This window comes from Schistocerca cancellata, chromosome 1 (assembly GCF_023864275.1).
Source record: "Schistocerca cancellata isolate TAMUIC-IGC-003103 chromosome 1, iqSchCanc2.1, whole genome shotgun sequence".
NCBI lineage: Eukaryota > Metazoa > Arthropoda > Insecta > Orthoptera > Acrididae > Schistocerca > Schistocerca cancellata.
The window spans coordinates 446,358,638-446,380,209 of NC_064626.1; the positions used below are offsets into that span (position 1 = coordinate 446,358,638).

Consider the following 21,572-nt stretch of genomic DNA (forward strand, 5'->3'; position numbering starts at 1 on the left):
AAAAACATATGTTTTTCAGATTAGGTGCATTGTGCTGCCACCTACTGCCAGGTATTCCACATCAGTGACCTCAGCAGTCATTAGACATCATGAGAGAGCAGAATGGGGTGCTCCGCAGAACTCACGGACTTCGAACGTGGTCAGGTCATTGGGTGTCACTTGTGTCATACGTCTGTATACAAGATTTCCACACTCCTAAACACCCTTACGTCCACTGTTTCCGATGTGATAGTGAAGTGGAAACGTAAAGGGACACATACAACACAAAAGCATACAGGCCGACCTTGTCTGTTGACTGACAAAGACTACCGACAGTTGAAGAGGGTCATAATGTGTAATAGGCATACATCTATCCAGACCATCACACAGGAATTCCAAACTGCATCAAGATCCACTGTGGGTACTATGACAGTTAGGTGGGAGGTGAGAAAACTTTGATTTCATGGTCAAATGGTTGCTCATAAGCCGCACATCATCATGCCAGCAAATGCTGAACAAAGCCTTGCTTGGTGTAAGGAGCATGAACATTGGACGATTGAACAGTGGAAAAACGTTGTGTGGAGTGACGAATCAGGTTACACAATGTGACAATCTGATGGCAGGGTTTGGGTATGGTGAATGCCCGGTGAACATCATGTGCCAGCATGTGTAGTGCCAACAGTAAAATTCGGAGTCGGTGGTGTTATGGTGTGGTCATGTTTTTCATGGAGGGGGCCTGCACCCTTTGTTGTTTTCCATGGCACTACCACACCACAGGCCAACACTTATGTTTTAAGCACCTTCTTGCTTCCCACTGTTGAAGAGCAATTCAGGAATGGCAATTGCATCTTTCAACACAATCGAGCACCTGTTCATAACACACGGCCTTTGGCAGAGTGGTTACACTTCAATAATATCCCTGTAATGTACTGGCCTGCACAGAGTCCTAACCTGAATCCTAAAGAACACCTTTGGGATGTTTCGGAATGCAGACTTCATGCCAGGCCTCACCGACCGACATTGATACCTCTCCTCAGTGCAGCATTCCATGAAAAATGGGTTGTTGTTCCCCAAGAAACCTTCCAGCACCTGACTGAACATATGCCTGCGAGAGTGAAAGCTGTCTTCAGGGCTAAGGGTGGGCCAACACCATACTGAATTCCAGTAGTACCGATGGAGGGTGCCACGTACTTTTAAGACATTTTCAGCCGGGTGTCCATATACTTTTGATCACATAGTGTACAATACTGAAATCCGATGGCAAGACTGACAACTGTATTTAAAACTACTACACCAAGAGAGCATTAGGAAACACATTATTAATACTAGTTGTTTTAAGATATGCGTAAAAGGAATTTATGTCTGATGCGTGAGCACAGCTGTAGGCAAAAGTTAGTTGATCTATAACAGCAAAATGGATATATAGGTTTGACTGGGACAATTAATGAAAATAATATGTCAGGTGATACAGCTTTACAGTGAGCCATTAAATCTCAGTAAAAAAGACATCACATGCTACATGAAGTTCATCTTGCAAATAACTGACATTAAGGCTTCACACCAATCCTTCAATTACATTGTCTGACTATGGGCATCTTAGAAAAAAAAAAAAAAAAAAAAAAAAAAAAAAAGTGTGTTTATTGCAAGAAATTTCTTACCTCCCTTGGATTTTTTTTCCTTCTTGAGACATAGTTCGCCATTTTGTCAAACTTGATGTTCCGTAGGTGTATTGCACAATAAATGAATATGCACGACTGTATATTCTGGTCACAAAATAGTGCAAATGCATGCTGTTTCAATTTTTGGCAGTTCTACACAGAAAGACAGAGCAGTTTTAACACACTGACTGCTGCACACACAGCGACTGATGTCTCACCACTATGTCACACCTTGCCACCAGGCATAAAGGCTCTGCCGTGACCATCACCAGCTGTATGTCATAAGGCACATGGCTCTATTGCACCCACCGGCGGCCTTATTGCAGTCAGCGTGTTAATTCTATTTTGACACAGCTGTGATGGCCTCTAAGAACACCATCAAAGAATAAGAATGCAACTCTGTGTAGAGAACTCTGTAGCCTAGAAATATCATTAAAATACATTTCACATTCTCTAACTGTAGTAACAAGCCTGCAAGCCTGCAAGCCAGTCCAAGCACCTTGGAGGTTGCAAGTTACCAGGTACATGTAAAGTAAATACAATTTGTGTGTGTGTGTGTGTGTGTGTGTGTGTGTGTGTGTGTGTGTGTGTGTACATGCTCAACATGCACCGAATTGTGAGATGTCCAGAAAATGTGCTTATGAAACTACTGTCTTTCACTATACTATATAATTTACAATCCTGTACCTCCTTCCTGGATCTTACCATGACACAGTGAATTTAAAAAGCGCAAAGCTGGCCAATATCTGACGACAATCTCAAGTGTATCAAACAATCATTACAGGGATAATTTACAAAAGTCAATAATGTACCTGTTTTCTCCTTTGTTCTCTTGAAAGGCATTTAATACAGGACTTTTATTTCCTGAATAACACCCAACCACAATAAGTCATAACCTGTACAAAACCTGTTGGCTAACTATGCACGTTTTTTGTTTTCCTCTCTTCCCAGAACCCCTTCGTTCTTTACCATCTCACCAGAAATTTTATGTATTGACCTCCTTTATGGTGGTTTCTCCTCAAATGATGTTATGCTGTTCACTTTGCTTCTGAATTATACTTTTTTGGATCATCTCCAGTGTGATACCATTTTCTCGTGCATCTCCTTTACTCTTTTCCATCCACCTAGAAGTGGACTTTAAATGATGTCATTTAATCAATATCTTTCTGCTCAGTCAGTTTCCTTCAATTCTTGCTAGGTATCTATAAAAATTCAACTATGTTTCCACATCGAGACAGGTCATTTTGGTGCACTTATTGAAATCCTAGTTTTTCCTATTCCCCATTAGAAAGCTTCTGGAGTCTTATAATTTTCCTGAGAAGGAGCCACATCAGAAACATTCGAGATCGAAACAGGCCTCAGACAAGGGGATGCTCTCTCATGTGTTCTGTTCAATGACATCTTAGAGAAAGTAATAAAAGAATGTAGGCAACAGAAGTGGGCTGGAGTAGAGATGGACGGTAACTTCAACTGTCTCACATACGCATATGACATAGCACTATTAAGTGAATCAAAGCAAGGGTTGAAAGAAATGTACCAGAAAATGGACAATTATGCACAGAAGGTAGGGCTCAAAGTGAATCGAGACAAAACAGAGTTCATGCAATTACGAAGAAGACAAGAGCAGGTATAATTTCTTGAGATAGGTGGCAAGAGGTTCAAGAGAACAGACCATTCAAATATTTGGGATCTTGGTTTACCACAGACAACAACATAAAAATGGACATCAAGGAAAGAATAACAGTGGGAACGAAAAGCATGCATTCCCTCAGACACACACTTGGCTCTAAATTGATCTCGGTGAACACTAAGATGAAAATCTACAACACAGTGATATGCCCAGCAGTAATTTATGATTCAGAAACATGGTGCATGACCAAGCAAGAAAGGGAATAACTATTAATATATGAAAGAAGAGTAATGAGGAAGATATGGGGACCAGTTTCAGATAACAGAATGAAGGAGGAGGAAAAATGAGGAAATCTACCTTCTGATGTGACAACCAACTATCCTACAGAAGATAAAGAACAAAAGAATACAATGGGTGGGCCATGTAGCCTGTATGCCAGATGGAAGACATGTGAAGATAGCACTAGCAGGGAAACCAAACGCCCCATTAGACGACCAAGGCAGCACTGGATGGACGACCTGGCGAAGGACCTAGCAGCCCCAGGAATTGAAGACACCTGGGGGAACCGGGCACAAAACAGGAAAAAATGGAGGCAGTTTGTGGAAGCAGTGCGTGGTCTGCAGGACCTGTGATCACTGAATATCTATCTGTGTTTGTTGCCTTCTTTTCAAGATTTTCCAACTGTCCCTGGGTTTGTTTGTTCTTTTAACTAGCCAAATGCCTGGTACAGCCCAGACATTAATTTATTCCCATATTCTATTAGGAATAAAAGAATACTATTTCTCTCTCCTGTCTTCCACCTGCTTCAGCACAATCTTTCACTCTTCCACTTGCCTCTTCACACCCAGACCCTCTTCCACCTCACATCATCTCCTCCTTCCACCAGCCTCTTCAAACCCTCTTCCTTTTCCACATGGTTCCTACATGTCCCCCTTCACCACCAACTTCTGCTCCTCTCCTCCACCACTTCCCTCTGCCCGTCTCCTCCTTCCGCCTCTCTCTGTCTTAGCTGAAATGCCCGAGATGTGGATTTGGTGGTCGTGTGTTCATGAGATATGCTTGCTTGTGTGAGTGTGTGAAAAGTGATGTTTCTCTTTTGCTGATTGAGGTTATGGCCAGAAACTTTATGTAAGTACCTTAATTGTACCTGTCTGCAACTTAATGCGTCTTCTTTACAGTGGGACAGAATACATAGAAACTACAAGAGGAAGACAGCACTTGCAAAGAAATTACCTCACGGGCAAAAGCAGACGATATTACAGTATCACAATGCTTGTAGAGCCTATAGCTGAAGCATTACATGAGCACCAGTAACAGAGAAAGAACTGCCATTACTAGGCACAGAGTGTTGTTCACCTTCAACGTGTGGCAGTAAAGCATAAAATGGGCAAGACTACTGTAAAGTCAGGCTTTAACTTCCAGGTAATAATGTTTGCTGTAACTTGGGGATCAGTTCCGCGACCACTTTTCATTCTGTATGTAAACTATATGCTTCAATAGAAGGCAACAATGTAATAACATATGCAAATGATATCTCATTCACAAAAAAAGTGATTTAGATAAACTGAAATCAAAAGCCTATAAAAATTTCATGAAAGCTAGTGCATCTTTTACGGAGAACAATTTGTTTGTGAACACAAATGGACAACACATGTACAAATCTGTCATATATAAGAAGCAGCGTGTACTTGTCTGTCCAGCATCTCCTATCAAATCGCTGGATCGATTTCAGCTAAATTTGACACAGAAACACCAGTTCCATTGAGTATCAGCACTGTTGGGATTCTTACCTCCTAGTTCCAATATGAGTGGAAATACAGGCAAAAAGGTGTCTCTTCCCAAGCCCCTGGTGTACAGGGTACCCTGCACAACAGGCATGTTGTGTAGGAAATCTCAGCCTGCCAAACAAACCTGCACTGCAGGGCAGCCTACATTTCAGGGCCAAGACACAGTTTTCCAGGCCCCAACGTGTAGGTTGCCCTGCATGACAAGTGTGTTGTTGTTGTATCAGACCTGCTTTATTGATCTGTTTTACATGGCAACCTCTACATACATGCAAATAAATGATTTTTCAAGCCACTGATGTGTAGCCTGTCCTGCATGACAAACATGTTGTGGGAGTGGTGTCAGCCTGCTTTACTGAACTGTATTTCAGGGGCGACAATACCGGGAGCTTGGCCAGGGAGAGGTTGAGATGGAAAGAGGAGAGTATGGACAGGGCAATGGGGAAGGGGGAATAAAAAAGAGAGAGGGGAAGAGACAGTGGTGCGTGAGGCGGCTGGAAAGTCTAGAGTGGCAATGGTGTAGTGGATAGGTGGAAAAGGAAGAGAGGGAGACAGGTGGAGAGAGAGAGAGGGGGGGGGGGGGGAAGGAGGATGTGGTCAGAGGGAGGGGGTGGAAGAAATCAACAAAGAGAAGGGGAGGTGGAGATGAAGAGAGAAAGACAGGTAGAGATGTGAGGATGTGGCAGACAGGCAGAGTGAACAAGGTGAGGGAGGAGGAGGTGTGTTCAACATATGTGTTGAACACATACATGGGCAAAGCCATGGAGAAAAGTCTAGTATATACCATAAAATTAAATAAACTATGGAATCACAAATTCTAAGGTGATGGTGTTGACACACAATTAATGTGGGAGGATAACATCATGCTCAAAAATAAGCACTAGTGTGTTTTAATGAAAGAATTCTTATCCAGTAAAATAGATACACTATTAACAATGTATTATCATTTGGTATAGTATACCTCATTACACCATACTGAAACATATTGTTATGAAATGCAGCACATATAAGTGATTTAAATTAACCGTAAAGGTTCCCATAATTACTGGGTTCATTTTATACAACACACTGCCACACACAGTGAAATGGATGGAAAAGACATCCAGTCATAAATAAATTAAATTATTATTTATTCTCATTTTGTTTATGGGTAATTTCATTGGAAATCATCACATGGAGGTTGCATCAAGGTTACACATTTTAATGAAATTTGGTACAGTTAATACCTGCACTAAAGTAAGCTCACATCTCAGGTATTGAAATTGGAAACCCCCAGGGGACTGAGCTAGGCCCTTCCAAAGTTACAATTTTGGTCTTTTTTTCCAAAAAACATTCTACCATGTGTGACCACCTGGATTCTATACTAAATCAGATACAGCCAAAAGATTGGTCTCATTTGAAAGGTAGGATGTGTTACAGTGGTTCATGGTTCAGAAGTAATACATAGACAAACAGCTACACAAGTTATCACATTTTTGCAAGTTTCCAATATTTTTATCCCATGTGTGAAAGATAGTACTGAAACAATATTTGGTTTGTATAGAGAGGTGATAAGGCTGAATTCACACAACAAATTTGGCTAAAATCACTACTTGGGACCTCCCCAAATGCAATGTGCGTGGGTCACGGCGTGCTGTAAATTGCTTCGTTATGTAGCTTGTGTCTAAGTCTAAATAGCTCCAAAATATCTTTGTGTTGCTCCCATTTATTGTTAAGTCATTTAATACTGATACACCACATATAATACCACGCACTCCTTGAGTGAATGAGCCTATGAGTGGAAGTTAAAAATGTGAAAGTCGTGACGTTGAATAGTTTCAATGAAATCCTAAGGCAATGAAATTATTCATAGAGAATAGAAACATTCTGCAACTTTTCCCCCCTTTCATTTATCACCATTATCTTAGTGAAATTACACTTGTGGGTCGTAGCGGTAAACAGTAGGTTGTTAAGTTGGCAATGATTTCACACCATTATTGATAAACAGTTCATTGTTGCAATGACTGCCTACCATTATTGACAAACAGTTTTTTATTAAGCTTGTTTTCAGTAGTGTAGCTAGGAAATCTGGAAACTGGTACGCATCGCCAAGTTCTTTTGCATTAATTTCTTGATTACAATGAAAGCTCTCCCATTTGTCACTAAAATCATGCATTGGTTTCTGATAGTAAAGAAAGACTTTCATTTCACTGACTCACGCTCAAGATCTACTGAATTCTACAAGTTATATTTTAACTCATTTTTTTTCATACATAAACACTGCGATGGATAAACACTGTGATGGATGGCACATGCTACTTGTGATGGATGGGGCAATTTATATGAGATAATGAAGTTAAAACATTTCCCCTAAAGCATCAAACCATGACACTGCTATCTTTGAGGGATCTTTTCTGAAGTATCCAAAGTGCATTAATTTAAATTCAACATTAAATTTTTAAGTTTTCAGTCTTATTTTTATGGTGTTAACCCCCAACTATTAGTCAAAACTGCAGACAAAAATAATACTGAAATTCCCCATTAATCTTGTCTATCAAATAATAAATGTTTGAATTTCAGCTAAAGAAACCAAGGATTTAAATTAAAGATTTTATTTTGATTTTCCTAACTCCAAATGTCCCATCCATCATTTGTGGAAAGCCTGATACATGTAATAATAATTTGTTGTTTTTATGTACAGACAGCAACCTAACACACCACTTTTAATACAGTTCTGCCAGCCCAGGAGTCCTAATTGGTCTACCACAACCATCCAATCACAACTGTGCTGTCATTGTGCATGGTATTGAATCATCTTATGAGGAGTGTGCACGACCCAACAGTTCAGTATGGAAGTGAGTCGTGAAGTGCAAGGTTAGTTTGTGGATGACATGGAGAAATGTTTTCTTGGTACAGCATTAGGACAGGAGTGTTATAACCTATCATATCGTAGACAATCGTCCGCCCCCAGTAGTTAAGTGGTCAGTGTGACAGAATGGCAATCCAAAAGGCCCAGGTTCGATTCCCGGCTGGGTCGATGATTATCTCCGCTCAGGGACCGGGTGTTGTGTTGTTCTAATCATCATCATTTGATCCCCATTGACACGCAAGTCGCCGAAGTGGCGTCAAATCAAAAGACTTGCAACCGGCGAACGGTCTACCCGACGGGAGGCCCTAGTCACACGACATTTTTTCTAGACAATCAGGACTCAAACTTAAGTGTGAGATGTCAAGGATGAGACAAAATACTTACTGACTGTTCGTAAAAATTGATGAGAAGGAAACTTTGTGTTACCATCATGAGAAGGTATACCTGGACAATTGCACACACATTTTTGGTCGTGAATGTTGTGACCCATTCTCTCGTCACAAGTCTCTGGTAAAAAAAAAAAAAAAAAAAAAAAAAAAAAAAAAAAAAAAAAAAAAAAAAAAAAAAAAAAAATCTGAGTTTTTTCTGGTAATATTAATCTTACACCTGGCAAATCTCTGTGCTTGAAGTGTTACTGCACGATTAACGACAGTATAAGAGGCAACCAAGAGAATGAATGTTCAAAAGATACAAGCAGCAGCTTTCGGCCTCCTGAAGAATTTGTAGCTGTAGTGCTCTCAGAGTGTCAGCACTGAAGAAACGGCATCTGACTAGTAGCCTAGTAAAAAAGTCTCGCATGGTAAAACTGAGTACAAGAATCTGCTCTGCTGTTCATAAGCACTTCGAAAAGTGTCTCAAAGTTACAATATCTAATGATGAGGATCATATCCCTTCAACTTCCACCCAGACAGATTTTGCTGTTCTTATTAAACAGCTAAAAGCAAAAGAAAAATCAAGATTATCAATCTCCTGATGCTGAAGTGAAGCTACCAGAGGGTAGTCAGGCATCCAAGCAAAAGTTAATTATGCTTTTTAAATACTGCTTAGCACATTTTTGTGAATCTTTAATTACTTTTGTACATCTAAGTTCAGGTAATTTAATGAAGTGTTAACTGTACTTGGGTATATTTGTAAAATGTTTACTGTGTAAATGTATTGGAACCAGTGAAAGCAGATTTTCTGCAGATGAATAAATACACTAGTTAGAACTTTCGTAAATATTATAAATGAAAGTGAGATATCCTAGCAAATAAATAAAATAATGATGTTACCACAGTCTTTGTCGGATAGGACACAACTGACAATGAAACAACAAACAAGGCACAGCCAAGAAAGGAAAAGAAACACCAGAGGGAAAAGTAACAATGAAGTGTAGAAATTTGCGAGAGGAAGGGAGAAGGGGAATAAAGGGTAGAAGCGAGCATTACCAGAATGAGGTTAATAGAATGAGTCAAAATTACCTACGATTTGTACGTATTGCTCCTCTGTGTTCATGTGCACACATATACACTCTCTCTCACTCTAATTAGAATAAACCTATGATATACCCAACAACACGGTTGAATTTCCCTACATTAGTTTATATATTCTTTTGCTATATAGCATGTTGGGACAAGTGAGACTGCTTGTTGAAAGGTGAGGAATACCTAACCCTTTAAGTTATCAAAATTTTGAAGCTCATGCATGATTTTAAATCAAAATGTATTCCAAAAATTTAAGTGTTCAGTTCAGATTTGTTTTCATATTACCTACTCCAAGTACCTCATGCTCTCCATCTGTATTTGAATATTTTCTTCACTTGTGAGACCGTAACGTCTGCAGGTGGTCTACAATTATTAAAAATCTTCGAATAGCTCCCTGAGTGTACCCCCACTATTGCATGTCTTAATAATTACTGTAACAATCCATCTTTTTTGTCCCTACAATCCAGTTTTGTAAGCTACTAGATCATTTAACATATGAAAACTATCCTCAGCTACCATTTCTCCAGTTTTGAGCAGACATTATAAGAGGGTTATCAAAAAATCAGTTCTCATTTCCATTAAACATCGTCGTTCCCACACCAAAGAGAGTACTCAGCAGTAAAAAAAAAAAAGGTTCATATACAGGTAGATTAATGAGCACTTGTCACCACTAATGTTTTTGCAATAGTAACTTCGGACAAGTGTTGCTGAAAATTCCACTGCATGTACGGCTATTCACGAACATAATTTCTGTTGAGGTAAAGGCTTGCAGAAGGGTCACATGATTTTAAGAAATCTCACATGAACCAACCAAAACCAATTTCTCGAGCTACTGCACTTGCATTCCATTTTTGTATGACAAGCATGACATAAGTGTCTGGAGAACATCACCTCGAAAGACCTTTTTCTTAACTACCACATTACAATATACATTTGTCTCAAGTCACTGCCAGTTGTTCAAGTACATGGAAAAGTGGCTTGTATCTAAATGCTTTAACTGTGGTGATAAACTTCAGTATGCTGTCACTGACTTACTGGCTGGCTGTAGTAAGTATCAGCAGTATTATATTGAGAAACAATTTGCAAACAAGCAAAACAGTATGACAAATACTTAAATTGCCTCATATACATAGCACAAACCTGTAGGGGACCTGTATAATTATTTATATTATACCTAATGACATTGCTTCCTTATCATCAAGTCCTGCCCAAACCTCTTAGTTTTCAATCGCATTCTCTGTCTCAATTTTCACTGCTTTAACCGACTCCAAAATCTGGTACTACTTATCAAGTGATTCAAATGGCTCTGAGCACTATGGGGCTTAACGTCTCGAGGTCACCAGTCCCCTAGAACTTAGAACTACTTAAACCTAACTACCCTAAGGACATCACACACATCCATGCCAGAGGCAGGATTCCAACCTGCGACTGTAGCGGTCGCACGGTTCCAGACTGTAGCGCCTAGAACCACTCGGCCACTCCAGCCGACTGGTACTACTTATCCAAAACCTCATTGATCTCTAACTTTCAATCTCATTAACATCTGGATTTATGCTAACCAATAGCTGGAATGACCTAAAGGCAGGGAAGCAATGTAGAAATTTAAAGCAGGATTAGGTAACCGAGTTCCTGTTTCTACCATAAATATAACAGCACAACTGAAAATTGTGAGCTACAAGCATTCTTTTTAAATAACTAGACTGTAGGTACCTTTGTAATTAAGAGAATAGTTTCAAGTTAGAATACAGGTTGTAAACAACTTTAAATGGAGGTGGTTATTGTTGTAAATTCCATTGCTTGCTGGTAGCTGTAAGTCATGTGCACAATCTACAAAAGAGCAATGTTATATGTCAAATTAAATACTTATTCTGCATTATCTCAGTGTTCACTTCCATACCGAGACCATTTATACAATACATTTACACATGTGTCAAACCAACTCAAAACTTTCATATCATGTGGGCAAAAAGTTTAGTTAACTTTGAGATTTGTTATAATTCTGTACGTGCGTGTGTAGATGAACTTTACCCGTTAGAGATATTAAATTACATTTTCTTGCACTCAAAATTGATATTAACTATGTCAAGTAGCTCTGAAATGATGTATGTTAACACACAAGAAATGGTTGTCAAGCACCCTGATACGGGATAAAGAGTTCTGAGGTAGTTAATAAATTTGCAACAACAATCTAACTATACCGGGATTACCAAACAACGTTTTCGACTTACCATCCGGAGACGGTTCCAATTACAAGTTGTTTTGCAGCAGATGCCTTTCCGACGTCCTTTAAAACCTTGTCTACTATGCTTTTGGTTTCCCTCGATACTTCATCCATGTTGATAAGTAATATATATCTCCTGTTGAAACTTACTGATGTTTCCGTTGATAGCGACTATTCCAGGGCCGAATGCTACATTACAAAAGAAATCAACAAGTTCTGTTAACATTTCCAAGAAACTGCGTTGTAGAATGACACGCCCTATCTATATATTTATAAAAAAAATGGAAAATAGATCTTTAGGTTGTAAACGCCGAAGCCTTTGACTATTTTATATTTAACACACTTAGCAGAACTGTACTTAATAAATTGCATACGTTTAACGGGTTCGCTGCCTCCACAAATTTCACACAGCGACCGAACCAAAATCGAAACTATCACACAGTCTATTAACAGCTGACTGCTACACTTGCATGTCTACCAATAGCCAAGTCCTAAAACGTCGGCATGCATTGTGAACTCTGGAGGGGGTCGCTTGGTGCACCGGTGGAGGCTTAGTTCTACGTCCGAATGACCTTCAATTCTTCTTAAAATGTATTCGTTTGAACGATGGACTTCATGTACACACTGATACGATTTTCTAAAACGTTTGCAAGGATCTCCAACAGCTGACATACTGCCATTATACTTTTTAAAACGACGTTCTTTTATAAGGTCTTTAAAATCCCGTATCCCAAATCCCCTACATACCCCTGTCTGGAACTAGTAGGCGCGTGGATATTCTTAAAGAGGTTGTTAGGTATTTGTAGTGAAAGTGTTTCTTATTGTATGTGAAAGTGAATTTTGTGGCTATGTAAGTGACATAAGTGTCGATGACAAATACGCAAAGAAACTACTAACTACGTCCAAAATGGCACAGGACTCCGACGATATAAATTTAACTAATCAAGAACTGCAGGTGCTGTCGGAACTTGACAGGTAAACAACATGGCCACTATCATCTGTTTAGATGTTGTCTGCTAGATTCACACTGTATACATTCCATGAAGAAGATAATCTCATGACAATCACGGAATACTACGGCCTCTCTCAGCGCCTGTTGAACGCCGCATTTTTGTGTGACCTACTTACCTTTAATAGTGTTTTTTCCATCGTCACATTTTCCTATCACTAATTTCAACTCAGCCTATCTATCACACAGCTGCTTTATGAGAAATAAGCGGATGTAAATTTCCGTAACACTGTTTACACTCAAAGGGGACACAACATGTTGAATGTTTGTACTCATTCATATTACTCGCGCTGTGGGCTGATTGGAGATTTCATACAGGGTGTATTGATGACGAAAAAGAATTTTAATGTGGGCTAATAAGGAAACAGCCCATATAAATGGTTTGGGTCGTTTATGAAGTTTGTGCTTATTGACAGATATAGGTATAAAATGTTTTGTGCCAGGATATTGTACTCAGTTACTGCTGAAACTGTATCTACTGCCCATTCGTCATTGTTTATCAACACTTACCTTCAGTAATGAACTAGAGGTACAGTGATTTTCCTAATTAATGGCGTTCAGCTACGAGGTCGATGCAGTTTATGTTGACAGTAAAAAATATTTCTCTTTGAGTCGCTGGAACCTAAGCCAGACTCTGTTGTGGTACTTAATGCTGTTGCCAGGGCCAGTGCAGCTTGTTTTAGGGTTTAAAATTACATTTCATTAATGCATGTAACTTACACATAGCAGGGCGGTAAAACTGGAGAGACATTCTATGTAACAAGAGCATATTCGCAAATTCGTCCAGTCTTCATCGCACTTTCTTGCAGTGTAAATGAATTTCGTGATTAACAGTTATTTATTATTCTTAACTACAAATATATGCATGGGAAACAGCCGCTACTTCCTCATTTGTTTTTAAATCAAATAAGTTCTTGGCGACCTAATGTGTAATTGCTCAGCTTTCGTAATATTTGAGGTTAAGGATCATACTACAAAATATTTTGTCATTAGTGTTTCAAATCCAATAGAGTGAGTGAGTGTGTGTGTGTGTGTGTGTGTGTGTGTGTGTGTGTGATATACTTAATTGTCGTTCTTTCTCTTCATTTGTTCTCCCAATTTGATAAAGGCTAATGTCTTTAAATTAACTGTCTGAAAAATTAATAGCCTCTGGGCAACTAATGTGTCAGTTTGGCCTGTGTCACTGCCAGCAGGAAATTGTGCCCACCCCTGGTTAAAAAAAAAAATAAATAAATAAAAATAAAAAAGCCGGTGTTGTAATGTAAAATTAGTACACCCTTCGAAGTGTTAAGTATTGGACATAATCATTATTTAAATACAATTACCTATTACAGTCGGCAGTTTGGGTTCTTGAAGTTAAACACGCCAGAACAAGCAAAGAAGAAAGAACTTGTTTTAAAGGTAGGTATAAAACTTGTAATAGCTAATTTTGGGTGTTTATACTTAGTGAAATTTATCTATTTTGTTATAAATGTGAATTTTGCAGGCCGTGAAATATTTAGAGAGAATGTTAGTTCAGGCCCAGAATCAGAAAGAACGTAGTAAACACATAGAGAAAGATGACACATTAATCCAGAAAGAGATAAATATTGATCCTAAAACATACTGCAAATTGGGCCACTTTCATCTCTTGCTTGAAGATTATGCAAAAGGTAAGAAATATTAATACCTCACTGTATCGAAATAAATTTATATTAGTACTTTAGGGAAATTGATTTTTTATTTTTTATTTTATGCAGCCATGTCAGCATATCAGAAATTCTTCGGTCTGAAATCTGATTACTGGAAGGACGCAAATTTCTTGTACGGGCAAGGTCTGGTTTATTTCCACTTCAATGCATTCCAGTGGTGAGTACACAGTCTTATAAATAATCGGAAAAATATTATTTTGCTTAATTATAATTTTCCACCATTTATTTACTGCTTTGTTTACTTATTTTGGCTTTTTATGTTTTACGAATTTAGCTTTCTTTTTTCTCCCCGTTGTTAATATTTCATTTCGATGGTAAATTCGTCACAAAGCTAAGATTCACCTACATGTATTGGAAACATCCCACGTATTGCTTAGGAGCGGAAATAGCTAAGTTTCAGCCCAAATTCTTAAACCCATTTTCCTCTTCTCGATCGAGATTCATCGTTTTACAGGACTATACTCAGTATGAGACTCCCGCTAGGAATCCAACTATCCAATGGTTAAGACGTTTGTCCTATAGTTTACGAACATTCTAGAATTTCCTCTTAATGCTCGTGAAGTTTACATGTTTTCAGTAATTAATTCCCCTGCTTTCATTGTTGCAAAAATAAGTACGGTACACCATTCTTTTTATCTGATAATGCGCAGGCAGTTGATTTGAAAAAGTTTTCTGAACGATTGTCTCTGCAATACTTGTTACGAAGTGTTTTTCGAAAAAGAAAGGTAATAAGGATCCGCAAAACGGTGTTATCTTTAAAATTTAAGGCTGGAATTACCAAAGCAAATTAAAATTATTGCAAGACTTGAAGCAGCTCGACCACAATGCATGCTATAGCTTTCGTCGTCTCTACCCACTGATATTCCACTTCCTAAATGTGAAGTTCCGAAGACGCAGCCACCAGACAGGTTGATGACCCTTTTCCGGTTGTTGGCACGTGCACCAAAACAGTGTGCTAAGCAGTTTCCCAGTGTATTCACAGATAGCGTTGGCCTCAGTTCGCTGCACCAAGCAAATACCTTGGGGAGTCAGCAGGTGGCGCGGTGGTGCTGTCCTGAAACGATAGGCGCTGCCTGTGCTTATTTCAAGATCCATAATGATATTACAGAGCAAATAAATAGAGAAAATGGATTATGGAAAAAATACTAAAATATAGAGAGTATGACACCTGTCAAAGTACACAAGTATTTCAGCTTTTTTTAGCTTGTCTTTCGTATTGTCACTGTACTACCCTTTAAAGTTTACTCGAGTTATTGCTAATTTTTTATGCCAGGATAAGGTGTGTTAAACTTTTTAAACAGATTTTCCCTGTTAATGACAAGGAGTTCTGTGCATCTATTCTGCACGATTGATTTCAACGAACTACTGTACTGTCGTTAATTTCTCATTGGAAGGAGAAAGGTCCACGTGAAGGAGCGTAACTATGTTGCAAATTGATTCGAAGGAAGTAAGTTTCATGAAGAAGTTCCGTTTTGCAAGTGTTACGTGCTAGGAGCCAAACCACGCATGGCTCTGTCTGCGGCACTGCGACGTTGCCGTTCCGGCGGGGTCGTTCACACATCGGCGCAGACAGCAGAACACCAAAATAAACCGGTTGGAAGGGAACGGGATGGGAACTGGAGCCAAGGTCGGCCGAAAGCCTTCCTCTTCACTTTCGCTGCTTTCAATAGCCCGTTTTTAAGCGCTGTTTAGTGTCACAGTATATACAATACTTTTTATTTCTGGAAACTATGTCTACTCTGTCTGCATTGGAGCAGACCTTCAGTAAAGCGATGTTCTGAACATCCCAATTCGGAGATAAAATCGCTTAGAAATTAATGTAATGTGTGTGTGTGTGTGTGTGTGTGTGTGTGTGTGTGTGTGTGTGTGAAAGAGAGAGAGAGAGAGAGAGAGAGAGAGAGAGAGAGCGCCATGACATGTCTACTTTTAAGTAATAATTGCTTACCATTAACTTTGTAATTTCAGTAGTCCCCAATTTTTTAAAGTGATTACGATGTTTAATTCGTAGATACTGTGATAAGCGATAGTTCCCCGACATGTGCGGTCAGAGTATTTTTTCTGTAGTAACACTGTAATCCGTTCTCTGCGATCCTCTTCTATAATTTTAAGTGACTACCTCTGCAGTTTCTATGCAGTACGTCAAACGAATCAGGAAAAAGTGGAATGATTTATGAACAGCAGTGAGGTCTCTCTCGAGGTGTCAGTGTGTATCCTCCTGTCAAGTAAATCTGTATGTGTTAACCGAGGCATTTCTTAGTGTACCGTTGTCGTGGGGATATTCAGTGTGCGAAAACTTTTCATTTCAGCATTTCCCGTTTATTAAAATACGTAGTTCGATACTAGGTTGCTTCCATATAAATAACAAAAACAAACTCATTTTTGTCATTGCAGCGAGAAATTAACTGTCTCTCTTCAGGCTCGTTATTGTCTGATTACAAGACTACAGAACAACCATTGAAAATGGTCATCCAATAAGCATCTGGGTATACGATCGAGTGACTTAAAGTGGAACGATCACGTAAGATTGTTCGTGGGAAAGGCAGATACCAGACTGAGATTCATTGAAAGAATCGTAAGGTATCGTAATCCATCCGCGAAGAGGAGGTAGCTTACATAATTCTCGTTCGACCGGTACTTTAATATTACTTCTAATTCTAGGTCCCTAACAGGCTTTCTTCACAGGACATATAAGTGATCCAAAGAAGAGCAGCGCATTTTGTCACGGATTCCTTTAGTAAGCTCGGAAGTGTCGTAGATATGCTCGTCCATCTCTAGTGGCAGACACATCGAGAGATGCGTTGTGTATTATAGTGTTGTTTACTGTTAACATTCCGAGAGCGTACGTTCGTAGAAGATCCAATCAACATATTGCTTCCTCCCACATACAACACGCGAAAAGACCGTGGGGGAAGTGACAACTAGTACACAAAGAACCCTGCGCCACACACCATCGCGTGGTTCGCCGAGTATAAATGTATCGGTACTTTCTAATTTCATTGGGCCTTACTAAGAAACGTTTCAGTAATTGACCGGCGACCAGGAACACAACACTACCTTTTTAGCCACTTCTCGAAGCGACGGGGTAATATGAATTTCTCTTACTGTCAGCATACTCGCATGCGAAACACAGAAGCCTGTATTACATAGAGCAGCAATAGGACAAAACTTTTATACTGGCCACGTGTATGTGAATTATTTATATGGCTTTGACATTATTAGCAACACGAATCGAAGTAGTGTGTTGCTGTTCAACCGGTGTTTACGATTGGCAAAACGAGGATGATGGAATGTAGTTTAATTAAGTCGGGTGATGCTGTAGGAATTAGATTGGGAAATGAGACACTTAAAGTAGTAAAGAAGTTTTGCTATTTTGGGAGCAAAATAACTGATGATGGTCGAAGTAGAGAGGATACAAAATGTAGACTGACAATGGCAAAGAAAGCGTTTCTGAAGGAGAGAAATTTGTTAACATCGAGTATAGATTTAAGTGTCAGGAAGTCGTTTCTGAAAGTATTTGTATGGAGTGTAGCCATGTATGGAAGTGAAACGTGGACGATAAATAGTCAGGACAAGAAGAGAATAGAAGCTTTCGAAATGTGGTGCTACAGAAGAATGCTGAAGATTAGATGGGTAGACCACATAACTAAAGAGGAAGTACTGAATAGAATTGGGGAGAAGAGGAGTTTGTGGCACAACTTGACAAAAAGAAGGGACCGGTTGGTGGGACATGTTCTGAGGCATCACGGGATCACAAAGTTAGCATTGGAGGGCAGTGTGGAGGGTAAAAATCTTAGAGGGAGACCAAGAGATGAATACACTAAGCAGATTCAGAAGGACGTAGGTTGCAGTAAGTACCGGGAGATGAAGAAGCTTGCACAGGATAGAGTAGCGTGGGAGCTGCATCAAACCAGTCTCAGGACTGAAGACCACAACAACAACAACATGTGTTGTTCCTCTTTGTTACTAGCGATTAACGTTATGGTCATCACTAAAGAATATATGTGACGTTAGAATGTTAATCTCATCATATCTGGAGCACAGCAGTAGCTCAGTTAAAAAATAATAATAATAATTAGAAGGATTCAGTCATGGTTTTGTTAAGGAACCATCCTGCCATTAGAGGACTCAGGTTAGGGAAACCACCAAAAAATCTTAATCACGAAATTCCCTGACCGATCCAAAGTGTATGCTAGACCGAGACTCGAACTCGGGACCTTTGCTTTTCGCGGGCAACTGCTCTGTCAACTGAGCTACCCAAGCACGACTCAAGACCCACGTTGGTCGGGCAAGGAGTTAGTGTAACCTACGTCAGTGTGCGGTGTAGTGAACATCTTTTTCTTCTGCATTACACCTATTACTTTTAATTTAAAGAATCTTTTGTAGAATAGAAATGGGCCTGAAGAAGCGATTTGAGATAAGATTTTAAATTTGCTTTGGTACCTCTTAAGACATTTCGTGTTACTGGTCAGATGATTAAGGATTTTTATGGTTGTTTACTGAACATGTTACTGAACCATTAATAGCTTTAGTAATGAATATTAAAGGTCATTTTGCTTATACTATTGGTTAATCTTTACTCCTGCGAATACTAGTCCAGTGTCCATGCCATCTTAATCAATTTCCCAGATAACAATTCTACCAACACTCGACTATCAAGGAGAAATTGTATAGTTTCAATCTGCATCACACGCAGTATGAGCAATAAGAGCCTGTAGAGAGCCCAGATAATATGACATTGCGGATAAAATGTTATCCGTCCTCATAAGAGGGCACAATGGTCACTTTCGAGTACTGTAGGTGATGTGGCAATGGTTTATGGGGTTCGTACGACCATCCACTGCTGACTAACTCATGGCTGTGAAGTGGTGTGTGTGTGTGTGTGTGTGTGTGTGTGTGTGTGTGTGTGTGTGTGTGTGTCAGTCGGTTATACGAAATCAGCGCAGTAACATGGGGCAGAATGGTATAAAAGAGCTGTTGTGCTTGGATGTGACCATGACTTCACCATGAATTAAGTTGCCTAATTTGTTGATTATCACTGCGAAATGTACGGCTTGTCTGTAATGTTAGTGCTGTACCATTCGCTGCCACGTAACACGGTGTAAGAACAGTGATCGGAAAAGGATGCTAACCAGCAGGGATGGGAGACTAATGTCACGCCTTGTAAGTGGCATTCGATTTTAAACTTGATAGAAAATGCTGCTCTCAGTGAATTCAGGTCCTTCGCAGTTACCCTTCGAGCGAACATTGTCCAAGGGACTTCATTCAGTGGGCATTTGGTAGCGAGTATCTCGCAAAAGGCCATTGCTCACAGCGGCGTATAACGTTGCACGTCTTCAGTGGATCAAACTAACAGAAACAGGACAGTTGCTGACTGGGGGCGTGTAGTGTAGTTAGATGAATCGCTATTTTGCCTCGTCTCGATGATACAAGGAGTTGGGTACACAGACGGCCCAGTGAGGCATTCGCCCCACAATGTGTGTAGCGTGTAGCTGCGGCCTATAAATAGTTACGTTTATGGGTGCTTTTCGTGCAATAACTTGCGCTCACATTGAGGTTTCTTTGGGTGACCAGACGTCCCGTATTTTACGGGATCGTTCCTTATTTGGCTTAAGTGTCCCGTTGTCATGACAAAAAACGTACGGCACGTATATTCTACATCCCCTTACAGTGCGTGGCGGAGGGTACCAATTTTAGTCATTTTCTTTCCTGTTCATTCGCGAATAGAGCGAGGGAAGAAAGACTATATGCCTCCGTATAAGGCCCAATTTTTCGTATCTTCGTGATCCTTACGCGAAACGTATATGTTGACGGCAGTAGAATCGTTCGGCAGTCAGCTTCAAATGCCTGTTCTGATAATTTTCTCAACAGTGTTTCACTAAAAGAACATCGCCTTCCCTCCAGGGATTCCCATTTGAGTTCCTGAAGCATCTCCGCAACATTTACGTGTTGTTCATACTTACCAGTAACAAATCTAGCAGCCCGCCTCTGACTTTCTTCAATGTCTTCCTTCAGTTTGACCTGGTACGGATCCCAAACAGTCGAGCAGTATTCAAGACTAGGTCGCACCAGCGTCCTATATGCGTTCTCCTTTACAGGTGAACCACGCTTTCCTAAAATTCTCCCAATAAACCGAAGTCAACCATTCGCCTCTCCTACTACAGTTCAAATGCCATTCGGTCTCATGTCGTTTTGCAGCGTTACGCCCGGGTATTTAAATGACTTGACTGTGTCCAGCAGGACACAACTAATACTGTATCCGAACATTACAAGTTTCGTCTTTCTACTCATACGCATTAACTTGCATTCTTCCACATTTAGGGCTAGCTGCCATTCATCAAACCAACTGCAAATTTTGTCTAAGTAGTCGTGTATCTTCGTACAGTCACTCAACGTTAATACCTTACCGAGAACCACGGCATCAGCAAACAACCGCAGACTGCTGCCCACCTTGTCCGCCAAATCATTTACATATATAGGGAATAATAGCGGTCCTATCACAGTTTCCTGGGGCACTCCTGACGATACCCTTAAGAAGTTTGCGAGCCACTCATATATCTGTGAACTTATTCCATATGTTCGTGCCTTAGTTAACAGCCTATAATGGGGCACCGTGCCAAATGTTTCCCAGAAATGTAGAAATATGGAATCTGCCTGTTGCCCATCATCCATAGTTCGCAGTGTTGTTGTTGTTGTGGTCTTCAGTCCTGAGACTGGTTTGATGCAGCTCTCCATGCTACTCTATCCTGTGCAAGCTTCTTCATCTCCCAGTATCTACTGCAACCTACATCCTTCTGAATCTGCTTAGTGTATTCATCTCTTGGTCTCCCTCTACGATTTTTACCCTCCACACTGCCCTCCAATGCTAAATTTGTGATCCCTTGATGCCTCAGAACATGTCCTACCAACCGATCCCTTCTTGTAGTTAAGTTGTGCCACAAACTTCTCTTCTCCCCAATCCTATTCAATACCTCCTCATTAGTTACGTGATCTACCCACCTTATCTTCAGCATTCTTCTGTAGCACCACATTTCGAAAGCTTCTATTCTCTTCTTGTCCAAACTAGTTATCGTCCATGTTTCACTTCCATACATGGCTACACTCCATACAAATACTTTCAGAAACGACTTCCTGACACTTAAATCTATACTCGATGTTAACAAATTCCTCTTCTTGAGAAACGCTTTCCTTGCCATTGCCAGTCTACATTTTATATCCTCTCTACTTCGACCATCATCGGTTATTTTACTCCCTAAATAGCAAAACTCCTTTACTACTTTAAGTGTCTCATT

At 39.9% G+C, this 21,572-nt stretch overlaps 2 protein-coding genes across 3 annotated transcripts in view; one reads left to right on the plus strand and one right to left on the minus strand.

Annotated features, from left to right (window-relative positions):
* Positions 1 to 12,109, minus strand: part of LOC126176700 (FUN14 domain-containing protein 1-like) — a 72,750-nt gene extending 60,641 nt beyond the window's left edge. The window contains exons 1-2 of the mRNA XM_049923869.1: positions 11,958 to 12,109; positions 11,591 to 11,772 (exon numbers count right to left, since the gene is read on the minus strand). Coding sequence (XP_049779826.1) covers positions 11,591 to 11,697 — 107 coding nt within the window. The 5' untranslated portion in view covers positions 11,698 to 11,772; positions 11,958 to 12,109. The remainder of the gene's footprint in view (positions 1 to 11,590; positions 11,773 to 11,957) is intronic.
* Positions 12,110 to 12,266: 157 nt separating this feature from the next.
* The window catches only part of LOC126176710 (histone demethylase UTY-like), a 64,787-nt gene continuing 55,481 nt past the window's right edge, over positions 12,267 to 21,572 (plus strand). For both annotated transcript variants that reach the window (XM_049923880.1, XM_049923888.1), the window contains exons 1-4: positions 12,267 to 12,558; positions 13,927 to 13,993; positions 14,079 to 14,244; positions 14,332 to 14,440. In XM_049923880.1, coding sequence (XP_049779837.1) covers positions 12,491 to 12,558; positions 13,927 to 13,993; positions 14,079 to 14,244; positions 14,332 to 14,440 — 410 coding nt within the window. In that variant the 5' untranslated portion in view covers positions 12,267 to 12,490. The remainder of the gene's footprint in view (positions 12,559 to 13,926; positions 13,994 to 14,078; positions 14,245 to 14,331; positions 14,441 to 21,572) is intronic.